The sequence below is a fragment of the Nerophis lumbriciformis genome, linkage group LG30 (genome assembly GCF_033978685.3).
Source record: "Nerophis lumbriciformis linkage group LG30, RoL_Nlum_v2.1, whole genome shotgun sequence".
Classification (NCBI taxonomy): domain Eukaryota; kingdom Metazoa; phylum Chordata; class Actinopteri; order Syngnathiformes; family Syngnathidae; genus Nerophis; species Nerophis lumbriciformis.
Window position 1 is genome coordinate 20,384,106 of NC_084577.2, and position 19,187 is coordinate 20,403,292.

General features: G+C 37.0%; 1 protein-coding gene across 1 annotated transcript in view; it reads left to right on the forward strand.

Annotated features, from left to right (window-relative positions):
- The first annotated feature begins 2,725 nt into the window (after nt 1-2,725).
- zbbx (zinc finger, B-box domain containing) overlaps nt 2,726-19,187 on the forward strand; it is a 50,373-nt gene continuing 33,911 nt past the window's right edge. The window contains exons 1-3 of the mRNA XM_061925790.1: nt 2,726-2,871; nt 10,797-10,922; nt 14,242-14,355. Of these exons, the coding sequence (XP_061781774.1) occupies nt 2,726-2,871; nt 10,797-10,922; nt 14,242-14,355 (386 nt within the window). The remainder of the gene's footprint in view (nt 2,872-10,796; nt 10,923-14,241; nt 14,356-19,187) is intronic.

Below are 19,187 nucleotides of genomic sequence, written 5' to 3' on the forward strand. Positions count from 1 at the left end.
GCACCAGGTCATGGGCCTTCTCCAGCGTGCGGGGAGGAGGTTGAGAGATGGACATAATGACAAAAGAGAGGCTATAGTTAAAAAAAAATGCAGTATTTAGTGATTTAGGTGCTTGTCAGGATAATAACAGTATAAGTCTTACCTTGTTTTGAGTAGACAACACTGTTGTAAATATCATCATTATCAGTTTGTATCATTAAATTCATTCAGCTCATCTATCAATATTTAAAAAATGTTTTACATTTATTTAATTTTTTTCCTCCCTTTGCTGATTACATCATCAAAAACATACAGAAATGAAAAGCGAAGAGAGACAAAGAATCCGTCTGTTAGATCATCACCCGGATTTTTAAATAGTCTGGAATTCTGTTTTGTGATGATTGACATTAGAATGTCATTGACCTGTGACATTGTCAAACAAATCAGGTCTTTTGAACGACTCTTTTAAGTGAACAATAAGAACCGTTTCTCAGTTGTGAGCTGTTTGTTTGGGAGCCGTTTTTTTATGCACATACACATTTTGCGTCGACATTTACCACTTTGGACGAAAAAATTAGTCACAGTTAAAGAATTTTTTTTTTTTTAATATGTATTTTTTTTAGAAAAATATACGTGTATATATATATATATATATATATATATATATATATATATATATATATATATATATATATTTTTTTTTAATTGTATGTATCTTTTTGTTATATTTATTAATATTTAGATTCACTTTTAAGGGTTATTGGGTACTAGTTTCTATTCTGATCTATCTATGTCCGTATAATTTTGTACTCACATTCTTATTATGTCCTAATTTTTACTGCAGTTGTATTTATATTTTTTTATACCGGTTACTGCATTTCATTTGTACTTATTATCTGTGCAATTATTTTCTATATTGTTAACTGCTATGAAAATATACCACCGTCTTATGTAATGTTGCAGGGGTCCCCAAACTTTTTGACTCGGTGGCCGCATTGGGTTAAAACAATTTGGGCGGGCGCCGGGCTGTATGTATACATATATATATAAATATATATTTGTATACATATATACATATATAATATGTATGTACTGTATATATATATATATATATATATATATATATATATATATATATATATATATATACAGCATATACATATGTATATATATATATATATATATATACATATATATATATACAGCATATACATATATATATATATATATATATACAGCATATACATATTATATATATATATATATACATACAGTATATACATATTATATATATATATATATATATATATATATATATAGACAGTAGAAATATATTATATATGTATATATGTATACAAATATATATTTATATATACATACATATATATATATATATACAAATATATATATATATGTATATATATATATATATATATATATATATATATATATATATATATATATATATATATATATATATATATATATATTAGGGCTGCAACTAACGATTCATTTGATAATCGATTAATCTGTCGATTATTACTTCGATTAATCGATTAATAATTGGATAAAAGAGACAAATTACATTTCTATCCTTTCCAGTATTTTATTGAAAAAAACATACCATACTTATTTTGATTATTGTTTCTCAGCTGTTTGTACATGTTGCAGTTTATAAATAAAGGTTTATAAAGAAATAAAAATTAAACAATGTAAAAAAATGCAAAATAAAATAAAATTGCCTCTGCACATGCGCAAAACATAGATACAAGGAATCGATGACTAAATTAATCACCAACTATTTTTATAATCGATTTCGATTTAATCGATTAGTTGTTGCAGCCCTAATATATATATATATATATATATATGTATATAAAGATATATATATATATATATATATATATATATATATATATATACATATATACATATATATATATGTACATATATACACATATATACATATATACATATATATATATATATATATATATATATATATATATATATATATATATATATATATATATATATATATATATATATATATATATATATATATATATACCTCGCGCACTAATTGACTGAAAGAGCGCGATGATGTCACGTTATCGATGGGAAAATGCATTTTTAGACAATATGATTTGCCTGAGCGACTAGGAGACACCGAGACTAACAAGCGGTAGAAAATGGATTAGAAAGGACAGATTTAAAAAAAAAAAAAATTTTAAAACAATAAAACTAAATATATATATATATATATTTTTAAACTAGCAACTTCCTGTGGGCCGGATTTTGGCCGCTGGCAGGCCGGATCCAGCCCGCGGGCCGTAGTTTGGGGGCCACTGGTTTACAGTGAAAACGCAACAAAAAATAAAATGATGTCCAATATTTCTGAATAACTCCCACCATTAAAGTAATAATTATGTACATTTATTTATTCTCATCTACATATTATTGTAAAACTGTTACGGGTGATTGTTTTCTTGATTAAAAAAAAAAAACACTGTTCACAAAAAACAAAACGAGCCAGTCTGTTGAACGGCTCTTTTAAAGAACGGCTCCTCAAGATCTGACTCCTTTCAAAAAGCCATAAATCCCATCTCTAATCGATGCTAATCATTTAAAAAATTTTAATAATAAAGAGTTCATTCCGGGCTCCAAACATTAGTTTTCACTAAAATCTCGCCATTAACAGAGCTATCGCGAGAAAGAAAAATGGGCGTCACGTGATGCAGTTGTCATGGAAACGCTTGCTAACACTGCCGGTAGATTGCGTCCAGGAAACGACAAACTACGACCGTTTATTCCTCTCGTATTGGGAAACAAACGCTCTAATAACACACACGTTGAATTAGGTAGTCTACCAGCCTGGGTCACAACCGTCAGGTAAGTTTCTAATCTCTAATAATTGATGTTTTTGTCGTCACTATCACCAATTAGCTTACATCATACGTTAGCATGACGTCATATTCGTGTTTCCTTTGGCGACTTCAGCTTTCGTGATGCGTGATTTTAACTTATATAGTAAATATATATGTCATATTAGTGCTAGGAGTTTTGTTCAACACTCTGCTGTCTTAAATTGTTGTGCCAATTCCACCAATAAGCTCCAACTTGCCTATTTATTTTCTAAATAGTGTATGTGCTTTCCCTCTATTTATTTTTCAGACCTGTGTGAGTGTAAATATATGCCCACAAGGTGACAGGTTGTCAGCCTGTTGCAGGTGAGTTTGTCTGCCTTTTTTACAGTCATTTTCTTGTCCAAATAGTCCAATATGTGTTTATTTACTTAACTTTGTTCATGTTTTGGGTGCTACTAGAGGTGGTTTGCAAGTGTGCCTATTTTGCATGTTCTTCCTCTTATCTGGCTTCCTCCCATTATGTCCAATTGGAGACTCTATATTAGACCTAGGCAAATTAAGGCCTGGGGGCCACATGCGGCCCGTTAAGCTTTTCAATCTGGCCCGCCGGATATTCTCAAATAATTTTTTTTGGATCTTTAAGATGAAAAGTGTAGCTGCCATTATGATGTGAGGTGATGTTTTCAAATGGCCGTAAGTCTTGAACTATACAAAGTATTAATGGTTGGAATCTGCGCTTTTGCACGATATTCTAGTTACTATGGCAGGGGTGCTCACACTTTTTCTGCAGGCGAGCTACTTTTCAATTGATGAAGTCGTGGGGATCTACCTCATTCATACATATAATTTATATTTACTTATTTATGAAATATATGTTTTTGTTAACAAGTTAAAGGTGTTTAATGATAATGCAAGCATGTTTAACACGTATAGTTAATATTGTTAAACAATTAAAGGTGTTTAACGATAATACAAGTATGTTTAATACATATAGTTAATATTGTTAACAAGTTAAAGGTGTTTAAAGATAATGCAAGCATGTTTAACACATAGTTAATATTGTTAACAAGTTAAAGGTGTTTAATGATAATACAAGCATGTTTAACACATAGTTAATATTGTTAATAAATAAAAGGTGTTTAATGATAATACAATAATGTTTAATACATATAGTTAATATTGTTAACAAGTTAAAGGTGTTTAAAGATAATACAAGCATGTTTAACACATATAGTTAATATTGTTAACAACTTAAAGGTGGTTAAAGATAATACAAGCATGTTTAACACATATAGTTAATATTGTTAACAAGTTAAAGGTGTTTAATGATAATACAAGCATGTTTAACACATATAGTTAATATTGTTAACAAGTTAAAGGTGTTTAAAGATAATACAAGCATGTTTAACACATAGATTCCTTTCTTTCATGAAGACAAGAATATAAGTTGGTGTATTACCTGATTCTGATGACTTTTGCATTGATTGGAATCAGACAGTGGTGCTGATAACGTCCGCATTTTTGAATGGAGGAGAAAAAAAGTCCTCCTTTCTGTCCAATACCACATGAAAGTGGTTGGTTTTTTGGCATCTTATTTGTCCAGCTTCCGTACTCCTCTGTATACACTTTACAAGAAATACATTGTCGGCAAACTCCGTAGCTTGCTAGCTTGTGCACGCCAGCTTTCTGAGTCTCTTATTTTGTTAGCGCAACTGTGCAACTGTGCAGTCGGTCTTTGGAGTTTTGACGACAGGTACGGCGCCAGAGTCTGTTGAAATAAAGTGTTTCTCGCCTTCCAGTCGGTAATTTTAATGAGCTGGCAGCAGCCAGCGTCATCTCAGAAGACCCTCGGGTGCCGTGAATGTCAATCAAGTGACGAAAGTGACGTCATAGTGAAGATTTATGATCGCTCATTTTTAGGACTATTTTGTTAATGCCTGGCTGGTGATCGACTGACACACCCTCCGCGATCGACCGGTAGCTCGCGATCGACGTAATGAGCACCCCTGTACTATGGTAATCTAAGTCACAGCAGGCACCAAGCAGTGTGGGTGGAGGAGCGTTTCCACAGAGTGTTTCCAGAGTGTCAGCCTGAAATGCGGGTGTCAGGGACAGACGCGGAAGGAGATTTTCACAACAAAGTTCTAAAGCGATATATCAGATATATCAGATTGTAGGTGGGTTTATTTGTACCCTTCGCGTTCATAATTCGCTGTTTTGTTGCATTTCGCTTGATAGTAAAATATGTTGATCGAGAGAGGATGTGATGTTCATATGTTGTCAATATTCAGTGTTTTATCGTTCATAGTTAATATTGTAAATCCCACATTCTTTATTTTCATGTACATTCTGGGTGTCTCATTCAGTAAAAACATTTAAAATTCCATTCCTTTTTTTAAGGCGGTCCGTCATAACGTTTTTAGCATTCAATCAGACATTATTGTGAGGTTTTGTATTAGTGTTCCTAAAAATAGATGTACCGGCCCCCCAGACACATTTTTTTCCTCTAAATTTGGCCCCTGAGTCAAAATAATTGCCCAGGCCTGCTCTATATTGTCAATAGGTGTGAACACAGTGTTTTACATACATTCATTTATGTGTGGCATACAGCCACAATTAGATATGGACCGCAACAAAAAGATTTAGCGTCTGACCAAAAAAAATATGTACCATATTTTCCGGACCATAGGGCGCACCGGATTATAAGGCCCACTGTCGATGAATGGTCTATTTTTTTAATCTTTTTTAATATATTAGGCGCACCGGATTATAGGGCGCAAGAAAGGAGTCACATTATTACTTATTTTTTCTAAATGTAAAACACTTCCTTGTGGTCTACATAACATGTAATGGTGGTTTTTTGTTCAAAATGTTGCATAGATTGTTTTACAGATCTTCTTCAAGCCGCTTTCTGACAGTGGCTTACGGATGCGCCGTTTTGTGGGCGGTCTTATTTACGTGGATCACCTTTGGCAGCCTCAGCCTCTTCTCCCCGTCATCTTTGTTGTAGCGGTGTAGCGTGCAAGGACGGGAGTGGAAGAAGTGTAAAAAAAATGGAGCTAACATTCAGACTTTACTTAAATCAATAACGGAGCAGCATCTCATTATTCGGAAAAAAACACCTGGAAATGTGTCCCGTGAAAAACCGTCCGACTGGAACTCTAATAACTAAAGTTCCTTGGGTGAATAATGTAAACTCACTGCGCCGGTATGTTTTTAGCGCATTCAGGGCGAGTTTACTGACAGATATAAGAACTTTACACTACTTTATATTAGAAACGGCAACAGCGGAGGATGAATGTCCCATAACAAAAAGATAGAGAAAAATAATCGACTACGAGTTTTTCAGGATTTACGCAGATCCCAATAACAGATCAGCCGGTACCAGAAATTAAGAAAAGTTACTTTTGCATTATATTGTGAAACAATACGCCAGATAATGTCTTACCTTATACACACGCCATAATAATACTTGTATGTTTAATACGCCGACAATCCTTCAAGCGGTGCGGCTTCATAGCTTACCAAAGTCATTTTGATAGATTTTTGAGCACCGCGAGTAATGTTCAATATTTTCAATGGAACATTTAAAATGTTGGTGTTTACATGACACCCATCGTAGTGCAGCCTACACTTATTTCTTATGTTTGACTGCCATTTTCTGGTCACACTTATCATTACACCATGTACCAAATAAAATAGCTTCGAGCTGGGTAAACTCAACCAAACGTATTCCTTACATTAGGCGCACCGGGTTACAAGGCGCACTGTCGAGTTTTGAGAAAAAAAAAATGATTTTAAGTGCGCCTTATAGTTCGGAAAATACGGTATACTATAGATTTGGCATGTTCGGCTTTACTCACAAACACATTGTAATGGGACTATTTGTGTAGCTTGTTGCGCATTAACATACTTGCCAACCTTGAGACCTCTGATTTCGGGAGGGGGGGGGAGTGTGGTCGTGTATGGGGCGGGGGCGTGGTTGGGGGCGTGGTTAAGAGTGGAGGAGTATATTTACAGCTAGAATTCACCAAGTGTATTTCATATATATACATAAGAAATACTTGACTTTCAGTGAATTCTAGCTATATATATATATATATATATTTTATTTATTTTATTATATATATATTTATACATATATATATTTATTTATTCATTTTATTTTATATATATATGTGTGTATATATATATATATATATATATATATATATATATATATATATATATATATATATATATACATATGTATATATATAATAAAATATATATATATATGTATATATATATATATAATATATATATATATATATATATATATATATATATATAAATAAGAGAAATAATTGAATTTCAGTGTTCATTTATTTACACATATACACACACATAACACTCATCTACTCATTGTTGAGTTAAGGGTTGAATTGTCCATCCTTGTTCTATTCTCTGTCACTATTTTTCTAACCATGCTGAACACCCTCTCTAATGATGCATTCTGCTTCGTCTCCTTGTTGTGTGTGCAGTTGTGCACTGCACTCTCTAAAAGCCCTAGATGTTATTGTCACATATGCATGTACAGTAGATGGCAGTATTGTCCTGTTTAAGAGTGTCACAACATTGCTGTTTACGGCAGACAAACTGCTTTACGGTAGACGAAAACGTGACTGCTGTTGTGTGTTACCGCGCTGGGAGGACGTTAATGAAACTGCCTAACAATAAACCCACATAAGAAACCAAGAACTCGCCCTCGATTATTCTACAGTTTTAACGTCATAGGGCAGGCACGCTGTTTATATTGTGGGAAAGCGGACGTAAAAACAGGATGTCGACACGTCACTCAGGTCCACCTGAATTTCGGGAGATTTTCGGGAGAAAATTTGTCCCGGGAGGTTTTCGGGAGAGGCGCTGAATTTCGGGAGTCTCTTGGAAAATCCGGGAGGGTTGGCAAGTATGCGCATTAAGCATGTACTTGTTCTTTAATACAGAGGGGATACAACTTTAATTTTCCATCTGATTTGCAGGTGTGTAATTTGTTGTGAGTTCATGCACTGTGTTGGTTTTGTTTTTCTAACAAGGTGATGTTCATGCATGGTTCATTTTGTGCACCAGTAAAAAAACATAACTTTGTTTTGAATTTGAATTTTTTTATTTTTCACTAAAGAAGGGTTCAGTGAATGCGCATATGAAACTGGTGGGGTCCGGTACCTCCAACAAGGTTAAGAACCACTGGTCTACCATGAATTGATTAACTTGGACCCCGACTTAAACAAGTTGAAAAACTTATTCGGGTGTTACCATTTAGTGGTCAATTGTACGGAATATGTACTGTACTGTGCAATCTACTAATAAAAGTCTCAATCAATTAATCAATTGTTGCCTATTGAAATAGATTAAAACCAATCCAATGCCTTTGGCCCCCCCGAAACAACACCATTTGAATATGTAACATGCTTTTCGAAAAGAAAAACTAACTTTTAGATATGGAATATTGTATGAAGAACGATATAATAGTATGTACTAACTGCTGTAAGTTATGAAGTTATTCAATAATAATGTACAACATTTACCTTGGAGAGTGGACTTCAACAGTATTTCCTTTGGGCTGCTTCTCTGTCAAACACCAACAATGGCTTTTACTTATTTTCATGGAGTTAGATATTATTCCAACGTCCTTGGCTGGCGTTATTTACTCATTATGCTTGAACAGTGGTGGGCCGTCAGGGCCAGCAAGGCCTTTTCTGCTGGCCTAACAACCACAAATCATGATCATAATTAAAGATAAAAGTCATTTTTTATTTACTTTCCCTTAATATCTAAAAGTATTCATATTCTCTTCATGTCATATTATTCTCTTTCCAGTGCTGTTGTTTTTAGGTTAGTTTGTATCCAATCAGAATTCAGCTAGCTTATGATGCCATGTTGTACAAAATCTACCCGGGACCTTCAGAATCAACAATGCAGGCGTCTATGCACCGTAAGTGAACGGACACAAACAGTTGATAGACAATTGCGATAGCCAATCAGATCACCGGGACCGTTAGCGGATGAATTTGAGAACACACACAGTTGATAGACAGTTGCGATAGCCAATCAGATCACAAGTTGTTGACAGTAGCCTCTCTCGGTAGCCTGATGTTAACAAGACTGTGATTGGATACTCACGTTTATTTCCAAAGTGAGTATCCATTCACAAGTTTCAGTTTACCCGGAATCGGGAAGTGTTGACCCACAAAGGAGAACAAAGCGTTGATTAGTTGGCAGATATACATTTGCAAGGCCATTTTCAAGAAGGATGTTTAAAGAGAAACTACATCTGTGAGATGATGTTGACGATGAAATGGGGAAATGCCCGCCATTTCCACTCGAATCAATGTACTACGAGAGGTCATACGGCGTCGAATTGGTGCTACAAGTTGTCAGTTCAAATATTTTTATTTTTTATTTTTTCATGTTTAATAGGTTTTTTTGCAATTTTAATTTTGACAGTACCACATAAGATATGTTTTAGTCGCTGATGCGGGTTTATTGATTTTTAATGCGCCAGAAAATAACCCGTTTTGTACACTGTTGGTGGTGATTCAATGCCCAGTAGGGTGTAAATGTGTTTCTGTATAGTATTTCTCCAGCAATGGTCACGTGGGGACATACATTATGTTATTTTGAGAGGTAATCATTGAAGTCGGACATCACTGAAGGCCTAGGTGGGAAACGCACGGCCCGCCACTTTGCTTGAATATAGTTCAGACTAGCACTGCTACACTCAAGCTGCTTTGCCAAGTCGGCTGCATGTTTTTCGATGATTTCTTACTTCCATTCAATGAATAGCATCCACTTCTTTTCAGCCAAGAGACAGCTTATATCCCGAAAAACCCAACTCTCTAGCGATATGTCAGAGGGGCAATGTTGATACCTTACCTTTTTAAAATGGAAAATTGACCTAACACCTGTAAGTGGACCACTTCATGTTCTGTTATTAAATAAGGTTTAAGGACATGTGATAATGTCACACATTTCTTATGTCACAAACCCAAACACTCTTTATGTGGTGTTTACAACCATCCATCCATCCATCCATCCATTTTCTACCGCTTATTCCCTTCGGGGTTGCGGGGGGCGCTGGAGCCTATCTCAGCTACAATCGGGCGGAAGGCGGGGTACACCCTGGACAAGTCGCCACCTCATCGCAGGGCCAACACAGATAGACAGACAACAATCACACTCACATCCACACACTAGGGCCAATTTTTTTTAGTGTTGCCAATCAACCTATCCCCAGGTGCATGTTTTTGGAGGTGGGAGGAAGCCGGAGTACCCGGAGGGAACCCACGCAGTCACGGGGAGAACATGCAAACTCCACACAGAAAGATCCCGAGCCTGGGATTGAACCCCAGACTACTCAGCACCTTCGTATTGTGAGGCAGACGCACTAACCCCTCTACCACCGTGCTGCCCGTGTTTACAACCATTCACACTTATTTACAGCGTAACGAGGACAGCTGCCAGCAACCGCAATCAGCCGAACCGTCCACTCGGTCATCAGTGACGGATTACCTGATCCTAAATAATTTATTATTGTTCTGTATTCTTTTACTGGCCTAAAAGTCATGACAGAAACAGCAATATTTGCTTTGTCATTGCCTCAAGGTTCCCCTCGCTGAGTGAAACTTAACAAGCCTCATCATTCCAAAGTCATTACGTTATCAGCTGTGTCGCTGGCACTTTCTCAGCTCTAGCTGTAACAATATACCTAAAATGCCTCACTTAACTAATTTCTCAATAGCCCTTTAAACATTTACTGCCAGTTGTTTTAACCACCCTCCATAGCTTTCGGCAAATATGTCATGCTTTCATTTTTAGAAGGTGATGACAGGGGTGTTGTACTTGGTGTGAATTACTTTAAAATGAGTGTGATCATGCCTGTAATCTCATTATCTTTGGATTTTATTGCAGAAAAAGCCCTTTTGTGAAACAACACAGGAAGAATACCCGTGCGCCCAACTCAAGAATAGACATGAATCCAAATGAATTTGTGGGGCATCCCAGCAGTAAATCCAAATCATTACAATTCAGTGCCAGGTAAGTTCAGATAACGTCACCAAATATTTGTTTTGACAGCACTTCATATTTATTTTGCTGCAATGCCTTATAGATAAATGCTTACAGTTTAAAAGTTAGGAAGAATAGTGTGATCGGGATACTTCACCATAGCTCCTCGACACACTTAAAGGGGAACATTATCACCAGACCTATGTAAGCGTCCATATACAGGTAAAAGCCAGTAAATTAGAATATTTTGAAAAAATTGATTTATTTCAGTAATTGCATTCAAAAGGTGTAACTTGTACATTATATTTATTCATTGCACACAGACTGATGCATTCAAATGTTTATTTCATTTACGGTAATTTTGATGATTTGAAGTGGCAACAAATGAAAATCCAAAATTCCGTGTGTCACAAAATTAGAATATTACTTAAGGCTAATACAAAAAAGGGATTTTTAGAAATGTTGGCCAACTGAAAAGTATGAAAATGAAAAATATGAGCATGTACAATACTCAATACTTGGTTGGAGCTCCTTTTGCCTCAATTACTGCGTTAATGCGGCGTGGCATGGAGTCGATGAGTTTCTGGCACTGCTCAGGTGTTATGAGAGCCCAGGTTGCTCTGATAGTGGCCTTCAACTCTTCTGCGTTTTTGGGTCTGGCATTCTGCATCTTCCTTTTCACAATACCCCACAGATTTTCTATGGGGCTAAGGTCAGGGGAGTTGGCGGGCCAATTTAGAACAGAAATACCATGGTCCGTAAACCAGGCACGGGTAGATTTTGCGCTGTGTGCAGGCGCCAAGTCCTGTTGGAACTTGAAATCTCCATCTCCATAGAGCAGGTCAGCAGCAGGAAGCATGAAGTGCTCTAAAACTTGCTGGTAGACGGCTGCGTTGACCCTGGATCTCAGGAAACAGAGTGGACCGACACCAGCAGATGACATGGCACCCCAAACCATCACTGATGGTGGAAACTTTACACTAGACTTCAGGCAACGTGGATCCTGTGCCTCTCCTGTCTTCCTCCAGACTCTGGGACCTCGATTTCCAAAGGAAATGCAAAATTTGCATGGTTGGGTGATGGTTTGGGGTGCCATGTCATCTGCTGGTGTCGGTCCACTCTGTTTCCTGAGATCCAGGGTCAACGCAGCCGTCTACCAGCAAGTTTTAGAGCACTTCATGCTTCCTGCTGCTGACCTGCTCTATGGAGATGGAGATTTCAAGTTCCAACAGGACTTGGCGCCTGCACACAGCGCAAAATCTACCCGTGCCTGGTTTACGGACCATGGTATTTCTGTTCTAAATTGGCCCGCCAACTCCCCTGACCTTAGCCCCATAGAAAATCTGTGGGGTATTGTGAAAAGGAAGATGCAGAATGCCAGACCCAAAAATGCAGAAGAGTTGAAGGCCACTATCAGAGCAACCTGGGCTCTCATAACACCTGAGCAGTGCCAGAAACTCATCGACTCCATGCCACGCCGCATTAACGCAGTAATTGAGGCAAAAGGAGCTCCAACCAAGTATTGAGTATTGTACATGCTCATATTTTTCATTTTCATACTTTTCAGTTGGCCAACATTTCTAAAAATCCCTTTTTTGTATTAGCCTTACACAATATTCTAATTTTGTGACACATGGAATTTTGGATTTTCATTTGTTGCCACTTCAAATCATCAAAATTAAATGAAATAAACATTTGAATGCATCAGTCTGTGTGCAATGAATAAATATAATGTACAAGTTACACCTTTTGAATGCAATTACTGAAATAAATCAAGTTTTTCAAAATATTCTAATTTACTGGCTTTTACCTGTATACCTTGATGTTCGAGAAAAAAGACCATATATTTTTTTAACCGATTTCTGAACTCTAAATGGGTGAATTTTGGCGAATTAAACGCCTTTCTAATATTCGCTCTCGGAGCGATGACGTCACAACGTGGTGTCACATCGGGAAGCAATCCGCCATTTTCTCAAACACCGAGTCAAATCAGCTCTGTTATTTTTTGTTTTTCGACTGTTTTCCGTACCTTGGAGACATCATGCCTCGTCGGTGTGTTGTTGGAGGTTGTAACAACACGAACAGGGACGGATTCAAGTTGCACCAGTGGCCCAAAGATGCGAAAGTGGCAAGAAATTGGACGTTTGTTCCGCACACTTTACCAACGAAAGCTACGCTACGACAGAGATGGCAAGAATGTGTGGATATCCTGCGACACTCAAAGCAGATGCATTTCCAACGATAAAGTCAAAGAAATCTGCCACCAGACCCCCATTGAATCTGCCGGAGTGTGAGCAATTCAGGGACAAAGGACCTCGGTAGCACGGCAAGCAATGGCGGCAGTTTGTTCCCGCAGACGAGCGAGCTAAACCCCCTATCGACCCTAGCTTCCTTGGCCTGCTGACATCAACTCCAAAACTGGACAGATCAGCTTTCAGGAAAAGAGTGCGGATGAGGGTATGTCTACAGAATATATTAATTGATGAAAATTGGGCTGTCTGCACTCTCAAAGTGCATGTTGTTGCCAAATGTATTTCATATGATGTAAACCTAGTTCTTAGTTGTTAGTTTCCTTTAATGCCAAACAAACATACCAATCGTTGGTTAGAAGGCGATCGCCGAATTCGTCCTCGCTTTCTCCCTGTCACTGGCTGTCGTGTCGTTTTCGTCGGTTGCATACGGTTCAAACCGATATGGCTCAATAGCTTCAGTTTCTTCTTCGATTTCGTTTTCGCTACCTGCCTCCACACTACAACCATCCGTTTCAATACATTCGTAATCTGTTGAATCGCTTAAGCCGCTGAAATCCGAGTCTGAATCCGAGCTAATGTCGCTATAGCTTGGTGTTCTTTCCGCCATGTTTGTTTTTGTTGGCTTCACTATGTGACGTCACAGGAAAATGGACGGGTGTTTATAACGATGGTTAAAATCAGGCACATTGAAGCTTTTTTTAGGGATATTGCGTGATGGGTAAAATTTTGAAAAAAACTTCGAAAAATATAATAAGCCACTGGGAACTGATTTTTAATGGTTTTAACCATTCTGAAATTGTGATAATGTTCCCCTTTAATGGGAAATGTAGTCCAACTTCCGCTTGTAGTTTCTCATTTGCCAACCAGTAATTGACTGAATTGATGCTAAAGTCCTTCGGTACTCTCCTCCAGTGACTAATTGATGAAAGTATCGATCCGCCATGGCAACAGGGATCCGCAATTGCAGTAGATGAATTGAACATATTGATGAGAGCCTGGCTCACCAATCTGATGGACTGGGTCATTTGTATGATTGACTGTCATTGATTGACTTCATATAAGTGAGTGTGTGTGTGTGTGTGTGTGCGTTACCATAGGAACCCTCAAGGCCTGCAGACAGAGAGTGTGACTCTGGCCCAGCAGGGCAACGTGATGGAAGACATGCTGCAAAAGCTGAAAGAAAGCATGAAAAAGGAGAAAGGCGAGAGGGGGTGAGTGTCAAATATGTTCTGTGTACCAATGGCGGTCTAACCTTAATTCAAAGGTTATATAGATCAATATGTGGAGAGGGCCACAGATGACGCACACATAGGTAATGCTTCTTGAAATACTGTTTGCTTTTTACTGGACTCATGATATGTGAAGGTGTGGGCTACCTGTCTTTATTTTGATACAGACACCTCGTAAAAATTGCTATTTATGTTTAAAACCAAACCACAAAGTACAAAAGTATTAGTACTTGATTTAGCTACTTTATTAAATCATTGGTGTAGTTCTACACCCCACGAATAAACAAACATTTTAGCGAATGTAAATATCACACAACTCTTGATACATGTTCTTTCTATGTACAACATCTATGCTGGAGCATATTGCAATCTACAACTATTCCTAATAAGTTTATATTTGTGTATATATTTGTGTATGTATATATGTACAGTATGTACTGTTATCTGATTAAAGTGAGTACAACTTCCATGTTTCTGTAAATAGTTTTACCTCCACCAGGAGGTTGTGTACCGTATTTTCTGGGCTATAGAGCGCACCCACTAAATTTTAGAAGAAAACGTTTTCATATATTACCCGCACTGGCTTATAAACTGCAGATGTATACATTGTGAAATGAGTTATTTAAACATAAATATTTTGTAAATGTTTATTTACACAACTTAAATGTTTCCCAATGGTGTCTGTAAAACGGCAGTAAAACGGCTGATAAAAAAACCAACAACAGTAGTCATCGTCATGGACCTACTAGCTGCGGAAGCTAGCTCTCCAAACAGCTAAACAGACTTAATAATTTTATGGTGACGTTTTGGTGAATTTACAAAACTGAAACAATACAAAAAGAATGCCATTGTAAGTTTATAATACTAACGGACACTCGTAAAACATGTTAGCGTATTAGCTAATGATAATGACGCTAGCTTTATTAGATTACGATAGCACGTACAACACTCCTACGGACATCACACATGGGACGGTTTAGTAAGTAACAATTGTTTTAGTTATATTGTAAAACTTACAAACGTTGCTTGGCGTGACGAATGAAGAATCATTTTGAGCAGCAACGCTATAGACAGTTTTACTTACGGGTTGATGCATTAAAACAAGAAGTACATTTTCAACACCAATGCCATAGCACAAACAATAACACACATTTTCAGTGTATTTGCTTGTTTTTTTTAAAAACATATTTGCATTATGGCCATCAGGGAATTAAAATCCATAAACAAGCTACACTGCTTTATAAGCCGCAGGGTACAAAGCGTAGGAAAAAAGTAGCGGCGTATAGTCCGGAATTTGTGGGAATTGCTGGAGTTAGTTAAATGGTGACTTAGTTAGCAACATAACTCCGAAAATTATGACCGGGCTTTTTAGGAAATGTCAGGAATTGGCTAAGGATTTTGGAAATGGTCTGCGGATCTGGATCATTTCTACTATATTACCTTATGTTTATGTTACGAGCACGAAATTCTCTATCTTTGCTAGTGGTACTGCCTCCACCCACAGAGACAAAGAGAGTAAATGACTGCCAAGAGGATTCACTCCGTTTATTTAAACCTCTTGCAGCCTGTTTGAAAGTAACAGAACAAAATAAATCGACCACACTCACATTTAATTTATCCTTCAATTAATTTCCTCCCCCTGGTGGTTATGTATTTGTCGCTGGACTTTGTTTTTTGTCCTGTTGTCTGTTTGTTAGCTACATTGCCAAAAAAAAGTTGGAGGCAAATTTTAATTAAACTTTCAGGAAATGTCAGAAGTGGGATAAGGAACAAGTGATTAGATTTTGGGGCTGATCTGGATTACCGTCTGGATTCAAGATTTTTTTTATAAAGATTTCTTTGCTTTTGGAAGATAGAGCCTGGCAGATGTCTGCGCTACGTTTAAAAAAAAAAGTTATTACTGTTTACTTCTGGGTGGTTAAACCTTTTGCCTCCAAGGACCAAAGTGAAAATTAAGGAGCCAGAACAGCCAGTAAGTTTTGGTATTGAAAAAAACAATGGCATTGTAGAAAACGTTGTATTGACACTGAAACAAATTATGGAATTAGTGTTAAATAATAAAAAAAATGCAAACATTGAAAAAACAGTACTTTTAGTGGATATTATTTGTATCATTTCATGTTTTTCAATGCCAATCTTAATATTTAGACTTTTATTGTTTTTACGTGTATCAAAAGCATTAATTTCCAGTATGTATCATATAAATACAAAACTCAATAATTACTGTATTAGTTAGGTCAGGATTTTCTAATCTTGTCATGGGTTTAGCAGGGAAATGACCAAACACAAACATGGTTATTTAACTGCTTATTTTAGTATTAGTCTTTCAACTTGAGGGTGCCGTAGCACACTTTAACATTTGCACTACTCTCAACAAAACAGGCACATCATGAGGACGCTTGACTATGAAAAGCTGTGGGACAGAGATGTTCAAATGAGGGTTATATTGTTAATCTATACTTTCTTGTAATAGACTTTCTTAGTAGTGATGTTCTGGTTTACCTGAAAACATAGCAAAAAGCTTCCCTAAAATGTCTACTCTCCTCAGAACAATAGTAGTTCATATTTGACAAACTCTGCCTGCAACTCTTCAAGCTGTGATTTATAGCCCAGCTGTGCTGTTGTTGTGTATCTGTGTTATGCACTGCTTTGTTTTTCTCCCTGTGCTTGTCCCCCACGCCGCACTGCTCCCCGAGTGGATGGATGGCTCATCCTTGTGTTAGAGTCAGATTCACTTATAAGGGCCCAAAGAATAGTTGTGCAAATTTAGTTTGCTGAAGGAAAGTGTGGTGTAATCACTTTGTGACAAGTACACAGGCAATAATAAAGTCTGTCTGATGGCTTAGAGCGAATGCAGTACATCCTTCTGTGATTGGGTCTTCCCAACTCTCTGTTTTAACGTGGCTTTGTCTATTAGGCCTTGAAGGGTTGTAGATACTAGCTCTATTTGGCCTAGTCCTAAACTACCCTTGAGAATGGCTTTTTTCCCACTCCTTTGCTGTGCAGTTTATCTTTATTGGCTCTGGTGTTGGGTGGAAACAGCCAGGAGACCTTACGGTTGAATAACAATCTGCTTTCTTTTTTGTAATTGGTCATTTTATATTGTAGTTTGTTTGTTTTAAATAATAAACAAACAAACAAATTATGTAAACATAGGGACACACGTAAGTGATCACGTGGCCACTATAAATAGTATGTCTTCGTTAGCACGTATAATAACAATATCACCAACACTTGGTTAATATTCAATTTTTTATTGAGTATTGTTTGCGCTTTTTGAATGGTTTAATTATCTGATTTTATGGGCGGAATAGTGGACCTCCCATTACATTTTTTAATATTTCAAATGTATAAAAAAAAATCCATCCGTTGTCATGGTTTCATAATGATTGTGAACGATAGGCAAAATTCCCCAAAAAGTGCAGTTCCCCTTTAAGTTAAGTTATTTGATACTTTGTAATACGCTTCTGCCTTGGAGACTTTGTTTCTGTAAGTAATATCAACTGTAATTATTTGGTACGTGTTTATTTTGAGAAATGTGCTGTTTTGAACTGCAAATGTTGTTGAGCTAAAGAGACTTATTACGTATACTTCTTGCTTGTGCGCTATTGTGTGCTTAGCTGTTGTGTAGCTGCCAACTCCTGGTAGCTTATAGCCAACAATCTTTACTTTTTGTAAAGGACTTCACTAAAATACAAGAAAAAAACAACTTTGTGTGCTTAATGTACAGTATATATATATGTCCCGATCCAGGTTTTTGCACTTCCGATCCGATACCGATACTGACCGATACCGATACTGGCCTATCCGAGCATGTATTAAAGTTTAAAGTTATTTAGCCTACTTAGTTGTCAGAATCATGTTGAAAAGGGTTTTAGTACTCTTGATAACAACTAGCCAGCTGAATTAGGGGAGTTTGAATAATACACAATGGTTGGTAACAAGAAACTGACCTGTTTATTCAAGGATAAACACAAAATAGACAAAATTATACATGACAAACAGAAATGGCATCATTGAACTAGGGCTGGGCGATATGGCCTTTTTTTTAATATTGCGATATTTTAAGGTCATATTGCGATACACGATATATATCTCGATATTTTGCCTCAGCCTTGAATGAACACTTGATGCATATAATCACAGCAGTATGATGATTCTATGTGTCTACATTAAAACATTCTTCTTCATACTGCATTAATATATGCTAATTTTAAACTTTCATGCAGAGAGGGAAATCACAACTAAAAAAAATCACTATTTTTTTCATACGGTGTTGATGTGGAAATGTTTGCCTCGGCATTTTGATGGTGTGGACGTGTGGCACCGAATGGAGATAAGCGTCTCGACAGACCTTACAATATTTGAACAATGATGACGAAAACTGTTTTCTCTGTCGTGTCCGTGTGTCGAAAATTGTCATGCGCTTATTTTTTTATTTGATTTTGTGCGTGGCATAGATTTGTCGTGCGCAGAGGACGCTTGAGCAGGTGCGCACCTTAGCGGCTGCACTAGCATCACAGCTAACGCTAGCCATGCTGCTACCTCGCTCTCTGCTGGGAGAGGACGTATACGTATGTGACGTGACAGAATGTGACGTGTGTAAGAAGGTGCGCTCGCTGTCTGTAAGAGGGAGACACAGGAAAGTGAGAAGAGCCTGTCGTGTAATGCCAGCAGCTAAAAGCAACTGCGTGAGAATCCACAGACCTGTGGATGTGTTGAAGGTGTGCTGGAAAATGCGGAACGGAAATTAGGGAGCAGCAGAAAAGTGGAATGTATTATTTAAATCGGTGCGTTGGAAAACACGGAACAGA